Below are 22251 nucleotides of genomic sequence, written 5' to 3'. Positions count from 1 at the left end.
TATAAAGAGGTCACAGTTCACAAGGTCCTGACAGAGGAGGTTCTAACGCCTTCATTAACAAAGGTTTGGTGCCTTGAGAATCATTTCATGGAGGTAGGTGAGCATATTTTCATATATAAAGCCCTAAGGATTATCCAGCTATTTCCCTCTTTATGGGGAGTTTTCTTTTCTCTCTAGTTAATTAATATCATAATTTCTAGTTTTAGAAACTGTGGAAAAATAATCCCATGTGCATCTGGCCTAACTCCTTTTCTTATTCAGCTCCCGGATGCACATTTTATTATTCATCTTGATTTGAACAAAAGGCAAGATTTTCCCCCCTTCTTCTCAGAAACTACCTTTGGGAAATTAATATTCAAGATGAACAATGAACTCATCTCATGGCCTGTGAACTTGCTGGTTGCCAGGAGGCCTATGAATTCTTAGGATTATTTTCGATTTGGTAGCATGAATCAGGGGCTTAAATAGTCATATAAGGCATGGTCTTCAAAATTTTAAAGTTTCAGAATTCTCTATCTAACCGTCCGTTTGTAGGATCTCTTTAAGTTTGATATGTGTCTATTCTAACCTCTTGAGCTTAAGTGTAGTTTATCCCAAAGGTACGTGAAAAAGCCAAGGCTAAATGTCAAGCCTGTTGCTATAAATCACATTTCAAACTGGTAGTTACTTATTACTGAAAAAAGACTGTTTGAAAAGGTTCTGTCTCATTAGAAAGCGATTATGGAATGCCTATAATTTTGGCTTAAATAAACAGAGTTAAACTTGAAATACCTACTGTGTGATAATAGGCCAGATCAAAAGGACAGCTATTCAAATTTCCAAGGACCTCTCCTTCCCTAAAGTTAAAAAAAAAAAAAGTGATTTTCACCATATTGTTAAGGAATATTTGTTGCAGGGGATTTCTCTTTCACCATATTTTTAAGGAATATTTGTTGGAGGGGATTTCTAAAAACGGTCTCTACTGAAGTTATTTTAAGTCATTCAGTATCTCTCTGAAGAAGCTTATCTTGTCCTCTGAACCCAACAAAAAGCACTCTTTTTACTGAGAATAAGTATGATAAATACTAGTAGCTATTATGGCAAAATGACTGGAAAAACAGAAAGAAGTATGAAAAGCTTCATGTGTTTCTAAGCTGCTTCATTTTCTATTTCATTTTATGTGACAAAGGCTCTGTTTGTATCCAGAGTCACTAACTTGATATAAGTGGGCTTTCTCACATTCGTTAAGGGGAAGACAACTTCTCCCAAATGATCTCAAAGTGTCTCAATTTACCATCTATTACTATCAACACTGGTATTTGGAAAGGAGCCATATTGGAAAAGGAAATTCACAAGCTACTCTCCATCTCCCCCAAAAAGATGTGTATGAGAAAGATTCCACCTACTCTCCCAGTGTTCATTGTAGGTGTTTGTCTTAATATTTACTTTATCCTTCCATGCGCCCCAACCCTTTTAATTATACATATTGGCTAATAATTAAAATAAAGAATAAATAACAGCTTCCATCCTTGGACAAAACCACATTATATGCAACCCTGCAGCCCCATGAGAATCTAGCAAGTCACTCTGCTTGAGGTGGGGGGGAGACTCCATAAAATGCTGAATGAATAACACAGCTCTTCTTCCCCCACCTTCTGGCTTTATTTTCTCAGTAGTAACCTAACATGAAACCTGCACAGACAACCACCAACCTGAAAGAGCTGATCCTTCACTATCCCCATAGGACCAGCTTACTATTGACAAGTCAAGAAATAAGAGAATCAAAGAAAAATGAAAAGCCTCTTCCTCAAGCCCTCGAAAATGCCTTGAAAAACTGGCAATAGCAGAGAAGTTCTTTAGCAAAGAACAAAAATGGGATCATAATGATGCTATGACAAGATCGGTGAAAACAGGCTCCATGGGAACTTGCCTGAAATCATTACAGAGTCTTGCAGGTTTGTTGAAGACATTATGGCCACCTGCCCTCCTACAGCCTCACTCTTGGCATCAGTACTGATTCCTGAAGAGGGGCAAAAAAGAGGCGAAACTATTCAGTGTGGAATGAAGACATTCAAACCCCAAGGATATGAAACCTGAGATTATCTGAACACTCGGTGTAGACATGGGTTTATGGACATACGTGTTTTGAGGTTACACTTGGATTTAGGTGTATTTCAAAATTTACTGGCACCAGCCTGAAGAATAAAGCGACCACAGCAGTGACTGACTTCAGTTACTGAAGTATAAACTGTAGTTGTCACTTCCTTTACAAATCTGGCTTTTCATGACAGGGAAAATCAAGGGAGCCTTATTGCCAAAACAGTGCATCCTTATGTCACCAGATTTTGCAGTAAAAAAGACGGTTATTTTATTTAGGTTTTATACTCACAGAAATGCGCTCACAAGACATTTTTAAAGCATGAGATACCGGCCCCAGTTTTTTTTTTTTTTTTTTAAAAAAAAGAAAACTTGCTGTTTTAGGAGAAAGATAGTAGAGCTAGACTTTGAGTACCAACTGCAAGCTTAAAGCAATCTTCCCAGGATTTAGAGTGATTTGGCATAGGATGTGTTTTCAAATATAATCTCGGTTTTCCCATGACATTTTGTTTAGAAGAAAATGAATTCATTCAGAATGAAAAACAAACAAACCAAAATTGGTGTCTTACACATCCTTACATACAAGTGGTCAACAGTAAGTAAGGAGAAAACAACGAGAAGAGTTTCAGGATTTTCCTCCTTCAGCGTTTCAAGTATTTTAACCCTGGGTTTCCAAGTCACACAGCAAAGCCATCCGCTGTATTTCCAAAGGGAACTAACTGGCGCCTTCAGAAATGCTCCTATGCGTTTTTAAGATGAAATCCTTCATTCCCGTTTACCGTTTTGTTTGTCCTTCCTGTCTGACATGCAAATACATGACACAGTCTCCATTCTTTCCATACAACCTGATTCCAAGCAACATATGTTAAATCCACACAAAATCATGTGAGCATTCAATCCGCATACACACCATTACCCCACCGAATGCATTCAACGAGCTGCAACACAGTTCCCTGCGCGCAAGCAGACCAGCCTGAGACCTCTTCCCTGACTCAAACCATCCAGAACTGTGCATGGAACCTGTTCCCTTTTAAGAGAGAAAGGCTGTTTAAATACCCACTAGGATAATAACTGGCCACAATGCGGGAGCGAGCAAGCCCGATACTGCGGGCAACGGCGGACGCGGGCTCTTCCACAAGCTCAAGGAGGCTGGGCGCCCGAGCTGCCGGTCATTTATCTGTGCAGCCAAAACGCCCAGCACGTCCCCCTCCCAGATTTCACCTAACTAATAGCTCTCCAACCCCATATTGAGAGGGCCTGCTGTGGATCTTGCGGAGGGACAAAATGGTGGATGTGAGCTAATTTTTTTTCCTGCTTTCCCCATAACTTATCGCATCCATCCCCGCCCGTCCTCCCGGGGAAGCACCCCGGCCGCGGCGCCCGGAGCACGCCCCGCGGCCCCGGCCTGGGGGCAGGAACGCGGTTACCAACCTGATGTCATGTAGCCCCGCGAAGCCTGGGGCGCGAAGGCCGCGGGGAAGCGCTTGTGCAGGCGGTAGTCCTTCTCGCTGCGGGACCTCATGCGGTCCGAGGCCCGGTCCGAGAAATCCGAGCTAGGCCAGGCTCGCCGCAAGGTTGTGCTCCGGGTCTTCTTCATGGTGGGGAGGGCGACCCGCTGCCCCGATCCTCGGGGCCTCAGCGCCGGGGCGCAGCGCGCGGCTTCATCCGTCTACGGCGGGCACGACCCGGGCGGACTCTGCGCGCATTTTCCCAGCCCCTCCTCGTCGGCGTCTACACCGCCAGCGGCGGGTCCGGCCCTCCCCACGCCCCCACACCACCCCACGGCGAAGGCTCCGATTTTACACACGTCCCACAATGCATTACACTTCATTTGCAATCCGCCCGGCTTATAGCTTCCAGATTCCTGGGGGGAAAGGCACGTTAGGAGGCTCCCCGGCCAGGAGGAGGCGGGGAGGGGGCGGGCGGGGTGAGGGCGCCGAGACTTGCAGCGTGAACGCAATGGGAGCGCAGACAATGGCCCGATTCAGCGCAGGAGTGCTTAGCCAACTGTGAGCCACGGCACAAAAGACCCAAACAAATGAGGAAGCCCAGGCCTCCGGGGGTGACCCGGGATCGGGCGCCCGGGTAGCCGGAGGGGCGGCGGCAGACCCTCTCCGCAGCGGGCGGCTCAGAGCGAGGCGTGGGGATGACAGTGTCCAAGTCGTGTCCCCCTGGGCCTATCAGCCGCGCGGCCCGCAGTCCCGGGCGCGGGCTGGCTCTGCCTCCCCTGCAGCCCTCGGGAGGCAGTCTTCATTACAGAGGCTCGGATGGGGGGCGCGTGTGCACAGGATCCGAGCAGGCTCTGCAGTCAGCAGCTGCGGTGGCGGGCTCCTGCCGAATCCGGGAAGAGTCCTCGCGACTGCAGCGCCTCGTCGATCTTCCTCCTTCCAAGGCTCAGGGTGGTGTGCGTGCGTGTGTGCGCGCGCGCGCCGACACGCATGTGCCCCCCTACACAGGCAAGCTCCTACTTACTGGCCGCGGCGGCGACGGGAGCCATGGCTGCCAAGGATGCGGAGCCTGCCGACCGCCACCCGCACGGCGGCACCGCTGCTCAGTCGCGAGCGCGCAGAATGGCTATTGAAGGACAGGAAGCCGGGAAGCCGCTCAGCCTCATGCTAATCACCGAGCTGCCTTAAGTTAGAGCACGGATCCTGTCAGCCTTCTCATTTTCATGTAAAACACCCTGCGGCGGCTCTGGGACTTGGCTGGTGCCCCAGCCAGGAGTCGGCGCTCGGATATTTACATATTTTTAGGATGGCGCCTCCCGCTTGCAGAAAGGGAGGGAAACCGCTCGGTGGGGACTGGGCAGTCCGCGGTGCCCTGCCTTGCCCACCTGCGCCAATCCCGGAGGCAGCTAGATCCGGGGGAGGGGGCGCCACCCGCAGCTCCGTCGACAGCCGCAAACGCCCGGGCACCTGGTCCACGCCGCCTGGAGAACGCAGCGAGGGCGGCTCCGGCTCTTCCTCGCTGTCCCTCGAGCCCCCGGTGTCAGTCACTACCAGCCCGCTAACCTGCATTCAGGTCCACAGCCCCACTACCCGGCTCGGCTCTGCACAGCTGTTTCTGGTCCAACAACCAATCGCTAAAGGACAACAATGTACGCGGCGCGGGAGGGGAGGAGGGGGCGATGCGCCGGGCCCGGGATGCGGGGCCAGGACGCGGAGGTCACTGCGAGTTAAAGGCGCGCGGCCACATTGCGGAGAACCCCGACCGCGCTGCGCGCTGCGGCCGATTTTTCAGGTTGGCTTCTCGTTTGGGTTTCCAATAACGCTTAGGTGTTGTAAACAACAAAATAAACCCGATTCTTCTTACGTCTTTGCGCTTTCTTCCATTTGTGACGATGCAACGTTCAAAATCATGTTTTATTCTGTTCTACATATTCGCAGGTGCCAAGGTACAGAGACAGGGATATGAAATCTTTATGAACCTATGATCTTTTCAGGCTGATACTGCAAAAAACAACCCACCCCCCCCAAAAAAAGAAAAAACCACACTGGGTTCTAAATGGTTAAGATTCAGGAGTTTTAGCACAATTTGGTGCTTTTCCAAGGCTTTAATTCTTTGCGGAGGGGTGGGGCAAGGTTCTCGAAGAACGACACAGAGGGGGGGCGAGGTTTCAGTAACAAACATTATAGAACCTAGAACTTCCATTCAATATCTAAGGGCTGCCCTCTGTAACCTGGGGCCAGGGTAACTGATCTATCTCCCGGGAAACAGGGGGTAAACAAACAAAAATCACTGAGCAACTTGTATTTACACTAATCAAAATTTATTACTAACCGTAAACCAGTTAGCTAATATTCAGTGATATTTTTTAAAAGTTAGAAAAGGACAGTCTCCCAAAAGGCTAAAAGACATTTTGCTAAAATGTCTTCTTTACTGTAAGAGGACTCCTAAGAACAGAAAGCCTCCAGCTTTAGAAGCTAAAGAAGACTAAATGTGTAAAGAACCATAAAGGTAATAAAAAATAATTGTATTAATGAATGCATGAGATATTGACATTTAGATATCTCAATCCAATTCAACAATTACCCTACATCCCATGAGCCAACAGTGGTTATATGAAGGATTATAATGGTTACCACTGAAGGCTAATGGTGATTGCTGTGACAACTATGATACTTATTCATTTAGCCAATGATTTTTGACTGTCTAGTATATGCTGTGATGGGTGCTTGGCAAACAGAACAACACACATGGCCCCACGTAACTTACGGTCTAGGTAGTAAGCAAATAAATGCACGGATTGTGTTAAGGTCTACAAAGAAGAATCACCTCTACGAAAAAATGACAGTTAATCTGAGACCTACAGTATGTGGACTCATCCAAGCAAAGAGTGGGGAGAGTGATGTTACAGAAAGTGAGAACAGTGCATGCAAAGGCCCTGAGGTGGGAAAGAATCTTGGCTTCTGTTGGAAGAAGTGAAAGAAGGCCAGTGTGGCTGGAATTGGAGCATAAGAGGAAGGCGTGTGATGAGATCACAGATGAAGCCAAGAGCTGGATCACGCAAGGACATGCAGGCCATGTTAAGGGTTTTGTATTCTGTTGTATCATGTGAGCCACTGAAGGGTTTTAAGCAAAGAAGCAATGATAGTTTTAGAATTTCTATGTAAAAGGGGCTTAGAAGAGGGATTCTGTTTAGGGGAGGGGTCATCCAGGACTTTTCCAGACTGTAAATTTGAATCGCACTTGACTTAAAACTGAGAAAATATTCATTGTTCATCTGAAGGAACGAGGGTGGGTTGATGGATATTTTGGGAGGAGAGCTAAAGCTCCACTCAGCTGCCTCTGAATGCTAGCCTTTGCAGAGCAGCGATATCACCCGGTGTCCATATGCAACAGAATGCTCTTGGAGCCAAAGCCAAATAGCCAGACACAGAAGAATCAGGCGGTAAATAGGCAGGGTCAGCTTAATCGAATCAGATAGTAAAGTAGGAGAGGTAGAGACAGTTAAGTAATTTATCCATCCAAATTAAGTGGCAACATCAAAAGCAGTTATGGAGGTAAGACTTGAATCTAGCAAACAACATACTGTGAAACCAACGCTATGTAAAGAAAGTGGGATCCCGTTATTACAGCCACTGTTAAAATCAGACTCAGTGCGTCCAGCTGTCCTATGGCAAGATTCACTCTGGTCATACTCAACCCCTAGGTCCCTAGTCCTAGTTTCAAATCTCTCAACCTACTTGAGACAATCAAGTATCTGGGTCTTGAACTGTCCATCAAGTTCAGTTGTGTAATCCCAGTTTTTCCTAAGGAAAGTTTAGAATTAAATAGTGAAATGATACAGCAAATCACTTTCACAGTACTCGTAATTTTTTAATCAGGCTTAAGAATAATTTGTACATTTGGTAGTTACACGTCAGATAGAGACACTAATTAGACACACATCTACTCTGTGATTCTAATTCAGATGTATACAGTCGGCCCTTGAACAACCAGATTAATTCAAGTATAATTTATAGCGGCCATTCCATCCACGGTTCCTCGGATTCAATCAACCACGGATGGACCATGTGGTATTTACTATTGAAAAATACCCACGTGTAAGTGGAAATGGGTAGTTCAAACCCATTCAAGGTCAACTGTAATTGATTTTAGACTTGTAATTTTTTTAAAAATTTTTTATTTTTTGCAGCACGCGGGCCTCTCACTGCTGTGGCCTCTCACGTTGCGGAGCACGGGCTCCGGACGTGCAGGCTCAGCAGCCACGGCTCACAGGCCCAGCCGCTCCGCGGCACGTGGGATCCTCCTGGGCCGGAGCACGAACCCGTGTCCCCTGCATGGGCAGGCGGACTCTCAACCACTGCACCACCAGGGAAGCCCTATGCATCGAACTTTGTGATTAAAATATTTGTTAAATAAAAATCAAAATTCTGAGTCTGATAGTCATTTATCTTGCTGCTGCGTCCTGAAACATAATTTGAAAAAGATATTAACAGTTTCATTTGACAAATGTGCTTTTAGTCAAAAAAAATACATATACACACCTTAAAATTGGGCGGTTGCATGGCCCAGGTTAAGAAGCTAAACGGAATCTGGAAATGAATGTGTCCCAAAAGGACGAGGGCTTTTTCAGAGGCTTTTGAGCTGGAAGATTGGGAGTATTTCTTATGTGACGCATATATATACACTCATATATTTGCATGTATGTACGTAGGCACGTTCATATGACCTGGGCCTCCAAAAGCAGCTAATAAGGTAGCTGGCCATGTATTTGGTAGATACATCTCTGTCTTCCTTTGCCTAGGCTCCAAACTACTAGTTATAATTTTATCAGAAAGCTTGAGCATGTATTGTCTTTCTTAGAAGATGCTCTCTTCTTATGTGGACCACCAGCATCGATGCCAGGGCAGTGGTCACGCTGCTGGCATGCAGGTCTGCAGCTCCCAATAAATAATGTGCTCTGGGGAACCCTTGTCCTGAGATACATTAACAAATGTGACTTGTAAAGAGGGTTCCATTATAAATTCAGAAGATGTGTTATAAAGTTACAACAGGCCTGCTGGACTTCTCAGAGCCTTTCATGAGCAAACACACCTTGTAAATCTACCAAAAAAACACACCAAACAACAAGAACAACTGCTCATCAAGCCCTAATCATAGGACCACCTGTTGCTGGAGCACATTTAGGCAAACAGATACAGACAGGTGATGGGAGGTGATAAATCCATGGCATCAAACATGTTTCGGAGAAGTCCTAAGAATGATGAGACTGTGTATATATTGGTCTTTGCATCCCTATCAAAATCTAAGCTGAATTTCCCTTAGTCTCTCCACTCAGGTACATTGTCACCTATAACCCACTGCCGACAGGGCTATAATGAATAATGGTGGTCAATGAATTCTACTCCCAAAGGAAGCAATTATTTGGGGTTGGAGGAACTCGCCAAGGAGAAGTAACTCAAGAGGGGCCTGAGTGTTTGGGAGGACGGAGAGGCTGGAGCAGGCGGGCAGGATGATGACATCCGTCTCCAGGCCAGACTAAGCGAAGTCAGAGTAATAGAGGGCAGTGCGGTGTGGTGATGCCAAGGAGATCAGGCATTCACGTCTTTGCTGGGGACCTGGGAAAAGTTCATCTTTGAGTTCCATTGTTTCAACTGTCATGGTGATAATCTCTCAAAGCGCAGATCTGAGGTAAATATATAAATGTTCCATTTCACTGCTGGCAAGAAGGCAGCAAGAAAAAAAGAGCCAATTTTATTATTACTAATAATAGTAATTATTAGTAATAATAATTGTTAGCTTGATCACTAAGGGGGGGCACTTTAAAAACCTGAATCCTTTCTAGATCCTTTTGTTCACCTCTGCGTCCTGCTTTGCATCAAATAAGAAAACAAGCTGAATTCCAGTGGGGGCCAGCAAGTGACACTGATACCATACCGCGAATGCTACTGAGTGAAATAGCTGAAATACACAGCATCCACAAACTGGGTTTAGGAAGAAGAAAGAAGAAAACACCCACGCACAGCTAGCGTGTATCCAAGAGCTGCAGCATTCAGTGGTGCCCAGCACACCCTGCTCAAACTGGAGCAGTTACCCAGGGTCACGAACAGAGTCCAGAGAAGGTAGAAACAACCTGTGTCCGTCAACAAATGGAAAGCGCAAATGTGAGGAAATTCTGACACATGCTACACCGTGGATGAATCTTCAAGGTATTATGCTAAATCGGCTGGACACAGAAGAACAAATACTGTGGGATGCCTCTTAGGTGAGGTGCTTACAGTAGTCAAATTCAGAGACAGTACAATCACCGTTGTCAGGGCCTGGGGGAAGGGGAGGGGGAGTTAGGGTTTAACGGGTATCGCGTTTCAGTTTGGGACCGTGATAAAGTTCTGGAGATGGATGGTGGTGGTAGTTGCACAACAACGTGAATGTACTTAAGGCCACTGAACTGTACAAAAAGAATTAAAAGTAGTAAACGTTACGTATATTTTATGCAATTTTAAAGATATAAAAGAATAGAGTCCAAGAAGCAAAGGCACAGTCAGGAAGTGCCTTGGTGTGGTCAGGGTGGAAGATAAGCTGCTGTGCGCTGGTCCTTTCACCTGCGCACACGGGGGGCAACACAGCCTCGCCTTCTTTTACGTTGGAAAACAAAAGCTGATACCAGGTAGACCGAGAATATAAAACAAGCTCAAAAGGAAACTGGCAGGGTCAGGTTCCACCCAAGTATAACTGGGAAATGATTCTTTCAAGGGTGCCTTTGAATTTGTCAAGATCTAGAGAAATTTTTTTAAAGACTCTTTTCAGTTTAGAGACACCAAAATTTTTGCTCTTTAAAATTTATATTAACAAACACTCCATTTTAATACTCCATTTCTACCAGCTGGAGAGAGGGGCCTGAGCAAAGTCACAATGGTCAGAAATCGATGGAGGGAACCCTAAATAGTCTTGTGTGTCTGAAAGGCAGGAAAATGTCAGGGACTCGTGAGCCACTAAGCTGGAAGGGTATATGGGGACAGCTGGTGGAGTCTTTGGGATTTGAAACCAATTAGTCTGTGCATAAGTAAAAAGGGAAAGGGGCGCGTTGAATCCCGAGCAAAGGAGAGACAGCTGGGTTTGGACTTGAAATTTTAATCCAGTGGGAAGTGGCTGCAAGCTTGAGGGAACTTTCCAAGGTGACGAGAACGGTCAAAACGGAATTGTGGTGATGGCTGCACAATTGTATAAATTTATAAAAACACATAGCACACTTAAAAATGGTTGGATTTTGTGGTATACAATGATACCTCGATGATACTATTAAAAAAAAATTAACCCAGCCATAGAGTGGAGGGCAAACTGGGAAACTTAAAGACTTGAGCTAGAAAACCAGTTAGGAGGAGACTCTGTCATAGTACAATTGAGAGGATGCTAGTCAGAATTTGATTTCTAACAGAAGGAATGAAGAACAGGGAACATTGCCAGGTTCAAACCTGCCGACCTACCCAGTTGATCTGTCATAGGCTGGGGAGTGTAGGACACACAGGGCAGTGGAGGGCAAACAGAGGAGACAGGGTCATGGGTATCTCCAATGTTATGGACTGTGATTCCACACATAGACACTGGGAAATCATTTTAATTCTGGGCCCTCCCTTTTCTTGAGCTTTGAAGTATTTATTGTTTATGCTACTGATTTTGGTCCTTCTTCTCATACTTTCTTTCCACTGTTAAATAGTTCCAAAATATTACACATACACACATTTTTCTTCTTGCTAATGTAACTGGCAATCTCTCCATTACCCCATCCATTGACAAATTTCGCCCTTATCTGGCTTCTTGCTTGGCTCTATTGTCTTCTCTCTCCTCTTAAAATGTTTCCCTCCTTTGTCTTTCTTACTGTACCTCTCCACTGGCTCTCCTCCTACCTCTCAAGTCCACCTCCACCCATTAAACACTGGTGTTCCCTGGATTCCGTCCCCAATCACCCTTCTCTACCTTCAGTCTCACCAGCTGAGCTCAACAACATCCACTGCTCTGTCTTTTTGTTTTTTTTTTCTTTTTTTGCGGTACGCGGGCCTCTCGCTGCTGTGGCCTCTCCCGTTGCGGAGCACAGGCTCCGGACGCGCAGGCTCAGCGGCCACCGCTCACGGGCCCAGCCGCTCCGCGGCACGTGGGATCCTCCCGGACCGGGGCACGAACCCGCGTCCCCTGCATCGGCAGGCGGACTCTCAACCACTGCGCCACCAGGGAAGCCCCACTGCTCTGTCTTAACCCCTAGAAGTGATTGATTTCCAAAAACTCTCCATCAGACCTCTCTCCTGATCTCCAAATCCTTATGTCCTACTGCCAGGCGAATATCTTCCCTGGATACTCCATGGACAATCAAACTTAAGCTGCTCATTGCACACAATTAACCATCTTCAGCCGCTTTCTCCCAACCTCTGGCTTCTTGCGATACATTTCTGGCCATGGCGAACGGCACTCCCGGCCATTCGATCTCCCAAAGCGAGGACCTAGGATGCATCCTCAACTGCTCTCCTCCCATCCATCCCAGGTCTATCACTACACTCAATCCGTCACCAAATTCTTGTGTTTCTATGGCCTTCCTATATCCTGAAGGCCTGAGTCAAGGCACTGCGGAAGGAGAGGGAGGCCAGACACAGCAAGCCAGTGTCATGTGCCTAAGATACAGAAAGGGTAACCTAAAACATTCAGTGAAGTAAGACTGTTGTAAAATTTGAATATTAAAAATTAAATATATGTAATCAAATATCTAATTTATTTGTTTAAATACATACTTCAAAATGAGTTTATCCATTTAAAACCGAAACTTGATAATAAGCAATTTGTAATCAGTAATCAATATTAAATAGTTTAAGGCAAAAATCAGATGGCACAATAATAAGAGAACTATGTGTTTCAGTCTTATGTTAACTTGCACGGAGAAGCCTCCGTTCACATGTGAATGCAGCTGGAAATCATAAAAATATTTAACCATCTTTTCTGATACAAGATTTTGACGCTGATGATAAAGCACCTGACTTCCGTTCAACAAACTTTGTTACCTGAGGTAGACCTCGGGGTCTGGTTTTTTCTGCATATGCCACGTATATAGTAATATCCACTGCCCTCTTCTTTGAGAAAATACCCATGAGGCTCTTTTGTCAGGGTTTCGCGTCTCTCCTCAGAATGGTTAAAATAGTCTCAGTAAAAGGATAAGAGTTTTAAACAAGTTGTTCAGTCAACTAAAGGAGCCCATTTCACCACGCTCTCCCTGTACAGCCTCTACATCCAGTGGCCTCTTTCAATCTACCTCATACTAGAAACCTGTCTTGGCAAATCAGCACGTGTTGCAGCTATATTTGTTCATTTGAAGGACCTGCAGTTATACTCAGAAGCTCCAGGGAATCAAAGGGAGCACCGAAATGTCAGCATTTACAAAGCCAGGAGCCACCAGGCACACTCTCGCAGAGAGCAAGCTTCCTCTAGAAAGACCTAATATTTTTCTCAAACCCTAAGAGATGAATAGTGGACTTTCTCGCCGAAAGCCAACAAGCTTCAGAATGCAACGACGGTCCGTTGGAGTCACCACACCTCTTCACAAGTTGAGGGGAAAAAAGGAGAAATTTAGTTGCCTGACTGACATGACTGACGGTTGCGACAACTCATTAAGTAAATCTTTCCATTTTCCGAATGCATCTCAGACTTGCCCTGTGTAGGCAACAGTGAGCGACTCTGCTTCTACTGCCAGCCTTTAGAGGCAACACGGGTCCTCCTGGACCACCCGAGACTTCAGCACAACTGAACGTGGTGTCTCCGCGAACTCGGTTCAGCGCGTAATTGACTAACCACAAAAGACCAGCTAAAATCACAGTATCAGTGGGTTCCTCCGCTTGTAGTGACTGGTCTCAGCCTCGGTGTGAGCAGAAAAGGTCAGCAAAATTGTAACTCTCATCATTTTATGAAGAAAAATACCTTCTCTTCACACTGAACGATTCCTTGAAGTATTTTGCCATGAGAGAACCAGTAGACTTCAGTGAGGTAGAAGATATTTCATGATTCCTCCTCCTCGCGTGACAAAATCATGAAGATCGCGTGATCTGCAAATCCACTCACTGAGCACAGATAAACAGTTCTCAGGAGTAACACCCGAAAAGTAAAACATAGCACACACAGGGCCACACAGAAATGGCCTCCACCTCGTGGACCCTCACACGTCCCCGAGTGACACGTGGCATCAATCTGTAAGCCTTCGTTTCTTTTGTACTTTTTCCTTGAAAGAGCAATATAAATACGAGTTCTCACTGTTCCTCAGCAATGTCAATTTCCGTCTCCAGACCTTCTCGGAAGCTGTCCTGTCTGCCTAAGATGACTAATCACCTCCTTGTCCTCCTGGAAAACTCTCATTCATCCTTCAAGATTCAAATTGCAGTCAGTGCTCTGACACACTTTCCATCTTCTCCCTCTCTTTGCCTCCCACCCCCTCTCCTGCAGAGGTGGGAGCCCTGGTCCCATCTATGCAGCAATCTGTGCACTTCCACGACGGTGCTTACAATGCTGTGATAGAAGGCGGTACCGTACAGAGATGTCCCCTGCCTCCCTGGCTTTCCGGTTCCTTGAGACCAATGACTGTTCTGTTCATTGAACAAGTGTTCACTGAGCACTTGCTATGTGCTAAAGACGGCTACAAATTCTGGGATTCGAAGCTTAAAAACAAAATAGCAGCAATAAGAACAAAACTGTCTGTGATTCAGGAGTCTCCATGCTCATGGGGGGAGATAACAGTAAACAAATTAGTAAATTATACAGAATATGAAATGGCAATGAGTGGAGTGGAGGAAAATAACGCCGGGGAGGAAGGCTAAGATGAAGGTTTTCGATTTAAGATGGAGAGGCCAGGGAAGACTTCACTTCGTTCATCTTTTGAAGCCTCGTGCCTTTTAAAAGTAGGTCCTCTATAAGCAGGTGCCAGGATATGTTGATTTTTGGTCCTCTGCAGTGCTGTGCTCCTCCCAGAAGCCCAACAAATGCCCACGGATTTATAAAGTGGTTTCAGGGTCGTAAAGGAATATTATACCTACTTTGTTTTCCCTCAGATCCACTAGTAGCTAAGGAATAATAAATAATGCCTTATGTTTGCACAGGACCTTACAGTTTATTGGGTCTCGTAAGGTCTGAGGTCAGCAAGGTAACATTTGTTATCATAGTTAAAGATGAAAAAACGAAGGCTCAAAGGCAGTAAGCGATTTGCCCCAAGTCATACAGAGGTTGAAAAACCAGAATTCCTCTCTTGAGATTCCCAGTCCAGGATTTTTCCTGCCCTACCCTGCTGCCCCCGTAATGATGGATGGGGGTAGTTACTAGATTTAGGGTTATATGTTCATTGCTTTGGGGTAGTCCGATTGAAGTTCACAGAAATCTTTATATTGCTAGAATAGTCCCCCAATTTCTAAGTTATTAATAACTTTTTTTTTTTTTTTGCGGTACGCGGGCCTCTCACTGCCGTGGCCTCTCCCGTTGCGGAGCACAGGCTCCGGACGCGCAGGCTCAGCGGCCACGGCTCACGGGCTTAGTTGCTCCGCGGCACGTGGGATCTTCCCGGACCGGGCACGAACCCGCGTCCCCTGCATCGGCAGGCGGACTCTCAACCACTGCGCCACCAGGGAAGCCCTATTAATAACTTTTTATGAATATATGTGCGTGCGGAAGAGAAGACATTTCTTCGGATGGCACAAATGACTCCCTCGGTTGGTTTATACAGACGGTGCATGAGATTTAGACTTAAATCCACACACCTCCTTCAGACTAATTAGTCTTGAAAGTTTTCTTTTCTCAATTCTGTTTGCAGGTCACCACAGAGCTGCTTCCCAAGCCAGTGAAAAACCACATGATAACACAGATGGATTTTAAAGGAGGAATTTGTTTTTCAACACATCGCTTCCTGTGCTTCAAAGCAATGTTATACATGAACAATTAAAATCATATATGGTGGCTTCCCTGGTGGCGCAGCGGTTGGGAGTCCGCCTGCCGATGCGGGGTACGCGGGTTCGTGCCCCGGTCCGGGAAGATCCCACGTGCCGCGGAGCGGCTGGGCCCGTGAGCCGTGGCCGCTGAGCCTGCGCGTCCGGAGCCTGCGCTCCGCAACGGGAGAGGCCACGGCAGTGAGAGGCCCGCGTACTGCAAAAAAATAAATAAGTAAATAAAATAATATATTAAAAAATAAGCAAAGCTCCAATAGTTTCCCGTTCTATCAAATTACAATAATTTTTTAAAAGATATTTAAATTCCTGACTCTAAGAATAACTACTTTAACTCCCAGCAAATTATAGGACTTTTATGTGATATCATTTAATAATTACTAATAACATTTTAATTTTAATATAGAATGAAACATACACAGATGAGATTAATAATTTCTACTAAGTCCATTGGAGAGATTTTTTCCAACTTTCCTTCAATATTTCAAAATTTAAGTAATTAGCCTTCTGGGTAATAATCTTTAGTCTTCTTATTATTATTCATTTGATACTTTAAAGGTGCTATGAGACTTCTATTTCAAACAGAAAGGGTTAACTATAACCTAATAATCATTTGCAGAAGCTTTCATTAGTTACCATGTTATTTATTATTCAACTAGGACATTTTTTTCAAGGAAAAAGGATGTTATTAATTACACTAGGTCAGAACGCTTGACCAGAAACCTCCTGGTCCAACAGGGACATACGGTCACTCTACTCTTAGTGAAAGAAGGCTGGTCAAAAAGTATAGTTTGTGCTTTATAAGAGGAACAAATAAATGTAAGTGGGGAGACAAAAAAAACTGCCAGTATGATCAGGTATTTTCAAATGTAAAATAGTAGCATGTGGGGGTGTCACCATACACTCTTCTCTGTCCTCTGACTAATGGGGGTGGAGGCTCAAAGACCTGTGGCCAAAGTTTAAATTTTGGCAAGACATATATTGCATTGGTTCTGCTATGATTCCATTTACCCAAACCAAAAATTGGCTGAGGTAACTCCACCTGACGGCAGACGCTTCCTGTTAGAAGAATACACACTACAGCATAACCTGCATTCCCCAGCCTTTCCCACCACCCCCCCCTTGTTTTCCCGGTTCCCACAAAGAACGGGTGATTACCTTCTGAAGAGGCCAGCGGGGGCTCCTTCCAGGCCACCAAGCAGAGCACTGGCAGCAGGGGAAGGGCCAAGTGCCAAGTCCTAACATTGTGCACGTGGACTGCGCTTTGTAACACAGACTAGACTAGAGGTGAGCGCCCGCCCTTGTTTCAGCCTACAGGTGGCTTTCGTGTGGACACACCTTTGTGCCAGCCAGGAAACTGCTACCCCTCTGTCTTCAGGGCTTCTCAGAGGAAAGGAGTAAAATAGCCTAGAAATGGGAAAAGGCCCCACCCAAATAAGAAGCTACAAGAAAGAGACAGGAGGCAATAAAGGAGAGAGAAAGTTGAACCCAGAGATAGAATGGAGACACAGTTTTCTTCCAAAATCTTAGAGGGAAGCTGATTTCCAGAGAATATCTGATCTGGCTTCCTGGCTCCAGACACTGCGTGTTTAAACATCTCCAAGTTCTTGGAGGTGAGCCTCCTACAGAGTTTTCCAGAGCCAGGACACATTTTTAGACCTAAATTATTTCAGTTGCAGACCTAAAGAAATCCATCCATGTTTGGCGTTGACAGATAAATGTATTCATGCAGCCAGCACCTATATGCTAGTGAATGGGTGGCATGGCAAATGAGATATTTGAAATTTAGATCCTGTAACAATTGAAATAGAACTTGCTTAGATGAGAGGCTACATACGTCTTAAGTACGCATCAGTTATGAGAACATCCGATTTGCTTTCACGTGTCACGACAGACCATTATAATCAACGCCATAACCTCAGCGACTAAAAGAGAAAAGCTTAAAAGGAAGTGATTTTATGCACTAGGCCGAGTTCACAAATGACCAAGTTCAAGAGCTGCAGCACTGCACTGTACCCATGAAATCAAGGCAAAAGGTTCCTCCAGCTGTGTGCAGCTGCAGATTTCCGGGGAGAGGCCCACAGGCCGTAGAACAGGAGCACAGAGGGGAGAAGCCTTGAGCCATCTTGGGGGGGGCAGAGCTCTCTCCACTCCCCAGTCCAGAATCTCGCTAAGGCAGGGGTTTCCCTGCAAGGATTTTGCTAAGGCGAAAGAGTTTAGGAGTTAAAAGTGATTACTCTGGAGCACGTCTCTCAGTGTCTGAACCCCAGCATCTCTACTTCCCAGCCGGGCAACCTCAGACATGTCCTATAAACAGCTCTATCCCTGAGTTCTTCCTCTGTAACATGGGGAAGACAAAAGTGCCAATTTAATGCGGTTGTTCTGAGGATTAAATGAAATATGTGCCTGGCAATCAGTTAGTGCTCAGTAAATGTTAATTTAATTCATTTTAGTTAACACCCTGGACCGGGTCCAGGGCTGAACACGCCCTGGCCGCCAAGTCAGGTGGTGCACCCCCTGGAAAGCTCAGAAAGTTGTTTATTGTGCCATGCTAAATCATTTAAGTAGTCTCTTTCTCTCTTAATGTCTTCTCTTCTTCTACTCTTTCAGTGATTACCCCGATATTTCAACAGGCATTCTTGAACTTGAGAAAAATCTAAAATAAATCACCATCTCCATATTCTCCCAAACAACACAAATACCTGACAATGATTCAACTCCGTACAAACATATATTGGCTCCCAGGTTATTGTTTCATTTCCTTCCTTCCTTCTTCCTTTCTTTCTTCCTCCATCTGCTACTTCTTTGCCCTCCCTCTCCTTTCTCTGTCCACCCCCCTCTTTCTTTTACTGCTTTAAATAGTCAAACCTTGTTGCAGTTTACCCTGTTTACCAGTTCCTTTGCTCAGAATGAATAGGCCAGTTCCCTTGGGGCTGAGTTGCTAGCTTAATGGGACAGAAATGTGGATGGAGCTAGATTTGCGTTTTATGAGACTGAAGAGCCAAGAAATGCTATGAAATATTTCACTTGGAAATTTATAGTGGTTTTTTTTTTTATCTGGGGGCTTTTGAGGATATACGGTCTGCTATATTGCTGGGAATGGTATCAAGCAGCTCACTTTTTCTTTTGTCTCTGACAGGAAGAATTTCTTAATAATTATAAAATCTGAGTTTTTCACCAAAAAAAAAAAAAAGAAAAATAGAGAACATTAAAAGAAATATGCATGAAACAAAAGTTCCCAGACATCCTTTACCATTTTCACAATCATTCAGTATGATATGGTGATGGTCCCCTCTCTCTCTTTCTCTCCCCCTCCCTCCCTTCCTCCCACATCAGTGGGCTTAAGGCAACATGGCCATGTGGCCGTTCAGAGACCTGCTGAGAGGGCAACCCCTAAGAGGCAGCACAGCACAGCGAGGCTCAGGGAGACAGGGTGGGGGTGATGGAAAGCCCACCAGCCTGATCCCAGGGTTCTTAGGCTCATGTCTTCCTTCCACTACAAACTTCCTCTGGCATCTTGAGCAAGTGTCATGTAACTTCTGCTCCTGTATTGTTTTACCCACCAACCTCAATGAGGTACTAGAAAAGATAAGAGCTCTGTGAAGAACACTTAAGTAAGGAGAAAGAACACCAGCACGGAAGTTCTATGCTAGCCTTTAATAATTCCCAGTAGTCAACTCACCAAACCTCTATGACTCTCAATATCTTCATTTAGAAAAGGTGGGAACTGCACTCAACAGCCGCCGTGTCCCTTTCCTGGTTCAAACACCATGACGCGCTATTATAATGCGATAAGAAATATGCAGACATTCTGAAGTCCATGGAAAGCACTACATCTCAGTTTTATTGATATTTAGAGGAGTTGATTAGGGCCAGAGTAATAATAAATACATGGTAAGTCATTGTTCTATTTCTTTGTGACTTTGAGATGATAATAAAGCAAGTCATGGTAAAATTTTACTTCGGAACAACAGGAAGAATAAAAAGAAATTCTTAGGAACTCAGAATTTGACACTATTGGTTATGCCAGTTCAATGCTAAACACAGAATTTGAAGTCAGGCCCCAGTTTAAGGCCTGACTCAGCTTCTTACCTCCTCTGTGTCCCTGAACAAATTATTTAACCTCTCTATAAGCCTGCATCTTCTCATCTTTAAAATAAGAACGGTAAAAATACATAGTGGTCAATTTAAATAAGATAATATATGTAGAGCTCTTGGCTCAGTCTTATATCCAGGAAGTCCCTGCCATCAAAGATGAGCAAGTGGGCTAGAACTTAGTAAAGTCAAGGGTTTTCACTAAGTATTTACCTGATTAAGACTTAAAGTCTTATTTGGGGGAGAAAAGCTTGTTTTGTTTCCCAAAGACTACAGAAAAATAGAAGTAGCAACGCAGCTCTCCTTGGTGTTTGCTGGGCAGAAAACAAAGGATTGCGGTCTGGGTAGAGAACACCCACCAAATGAGATGCCCAGGTACTCTCTCATCTTCCCCACTGATCCGGGACCCTCCACCCGTGTACAGACCACCAGCAGCTGTGGCTGTTCAACAACACTGCCTAAGCCAGCAGCTCGGACCCTCCAGGGGGCCGGCCCGCAATGCAGGGCACCTCACCCGTCCCCTTCGGCACAGCTCGTGGCCGTCCTTCGACACAGAGCAGATTTGGAAACCACTGAAGTTCCAAAGAGAAGATGAGTAAAATTTTAGTAAAAATTGGCACCGTCGATGAAGCCTTATATTGTAGAAAGCACAACACTCAAAGCCCTCCTTAGGTCTTCTCTGGTGGCGCAGTGGTTGAGAGTCCGCCTGCCGATGCAGGGGACGCGGGTTCGTGCCCCGGTCCGGGAAGATCCCACGTGCCGCGGAGCGGCTGGGCCCGTGAGCCGTGGCCGCTGAACCTGCGCGTCCGGAGCCTGTGCTCCGCAACGGGAGAGGCCACAACAGTGAAAGGCCCGCGTACCGCAAAAAAAAAAAAAAAAAAAAAAAAAGCCCTCCATAGACTGGGGCCTTAAATCCCAGGGATTTTAACCTCAGATGGTACAATGGCATGGTCCCACGGTCTCTGCACCTCCTAAGATGTAAAGCCTCCACCCTTTCTGATCCTACGCGGTCGCCCAATGGCATGCACGCACACGTCGGGCGCTGCCAGAGACCGTATACACTGCCCTGGGTTCACCCTCGTTCCCGGGCCCATGTGATCAGTCTGCCTGGTTTTCTATCTCCTCGCCAATCTCTGATTCCTGGCCAGATCTCCCCGTTTTGAAGTCTTCTACGTGTTGACCTGTGTTTCTAACTGTGGTCTATCTCCCCTTCACAGTGTGGACATCCCACCCAGGCTCTCCTCCCACCCAATGAAGGTACCACCTTCAACTTCAGCCTACCTGTCCTTGGCTTCCCCACCCACGCTGGTCCTACCTCAGCTCCGACCTGACCTAATGGATGGCGGAAGTGGGGCAGACACAAGCCAGGGAGACATCAAATATGGCATCCAAATATACAGGCAAAGGGTAAGGGCACCGGAGGGGTGGAGGATAGGGATAAATCGAAAATTAGGGGGGGGGGGTCCTTTCTTCTGCAAGAGGGCGTTGGCGATTTCACTTCTGGATCGAGAGAGCTGAAAGGAAGCAGTTGGCATATTTTTATCAAACTAGGAAGACTCAAAGGAAGAGGTAGGAAGGGAGAGAGAAAGTAACATGCTGAGAGGAGGCTATCCTGGAACATGGAACTCGTGCAGGGGACCAGAAGTCAAGAATGAACGGAAAGGAAGTGTCGGTGGAGAGAAGCAGAAGGGAGCCAGTGACCCTGGACTCAGGCTGAGCCCGGCAGGTGCCCCTGCAGACCTCGAGCCAGCCCCCAGCCAGGGCCCTCCAGTGCCAAGGTCCTCTGAGTCTAAGTTGCTGCAATGCTGGAAACAAGAAAGTTCACTTTGCTCAAAGGCTCAGGCCCATCAGACTTTACTAACTTCATGTTTTCATTTTTATTGTTTGTTTGTTTAAGGTAAGAATTCGTTTGCATTAGTTTGCTAGGGCTGCCAGAACAAAATACGACGAACGGGCAGCTTCAACAACAGAAACCGTCTCACAGTTCTGGAGAAATCCAAAATCAAGTTGTGCGCAGGGAGGGTTCCTTCTGAGAGCTGGGAGGTAGAATCTGCTCCAGGCCTCACTCCTAGTTTCTGGCGCTTCGGCGGCCATCTTGGCATTGCTTGGCTTCTGCTGCATCACCTGTCTTCACATGGCATTTCGCCATGTGCATCTGTGTCCAAACTTCACTGTTTTATAAGGACACCAATCGCATTGGGTTAGGGGCCATGCTACTCGAGTACAGCCTCATCTTAACTAACTGCATCAGTAACGACCCTATTTCCAAATAAGGTCAGATTCTGAGGTCCCAGGGGTTAGGACTTCAACATAGGAATCTGGGGGGCATACAATTCAACCTGTGACAGCATTGTTGGTGACAGACCTTGGACGCCTTCAGACTCCTAAACCAAAGCTGGATTCACTCAGAAAAATAAATAAATAAACCGAGCAAGATGGCCCAATAACGCTGCAAGAACTTTTTCGGCAGCTTATAAAAGCAAAACTTCCCTTTTGGGAAAACCTGTGCATATCACTTACACAGGAAAGAAGCCAACTCGTTTTCTGTGCTCGAGAGAAAGGGAGCATTTGCACCTTTCCCTCGTCCAAAGCCAAATTAGCCCAAGAAACAAGGGGTAAATCAGCTCTGCCCTATGGCCACCTGCATAATTGCGGGCTTTGAACACTTTCCAAAAGA

General features: G+C 45.9%; 1 protein-coding gene across 8 annotated transcripts in view; it reads right to left on the bottom strand.

Moving 5' to 3' along the window:
- The window catches only part of STOX2 (storkhead box 2), a 209688-nt gene that overhangs the window by 101093 nt on the left and 86344 nt on the right, over positions 1–22251 (bottom strand). Inside the window, exon 1 of one of the 8 annotated variants that reach the window (XM_059049574.2) lies at positions 3508–5316. The exons of the other annotated variants lie outside the window; for them this stretch is intronic. Coding sequence (XP_058905557.1) covers positions 3508–3673 — 166 coding nt within the window. The 5' untranslated portion in view covers positions 3674–5316. Of the gene's footprint in view, positions 1–3507; positions 5317–22251 lie in introns of those variants that run through there. 8 annotated transcript variants of the gene reach the window in all.

Source organism: Kogia breviceps, chromosome 20 (genome assembly GCF_026419965.1).
Source record: "Kogia breviceps isolate mKogBre1 chromosome 20, mKogBre1 haplotype 1, whole genome shotgun sequence".
Lineage (NCBI taxonomy): Eukaryota > Metazoa > Chordata > Mammalia > Artiodactyla > Physeteridae > Kogia > Kogia breviceps.
Note: the sequence above shows the minus strand (reverse complement) of the source record. Positions and strands in the feature narration are given on the sequence as shown.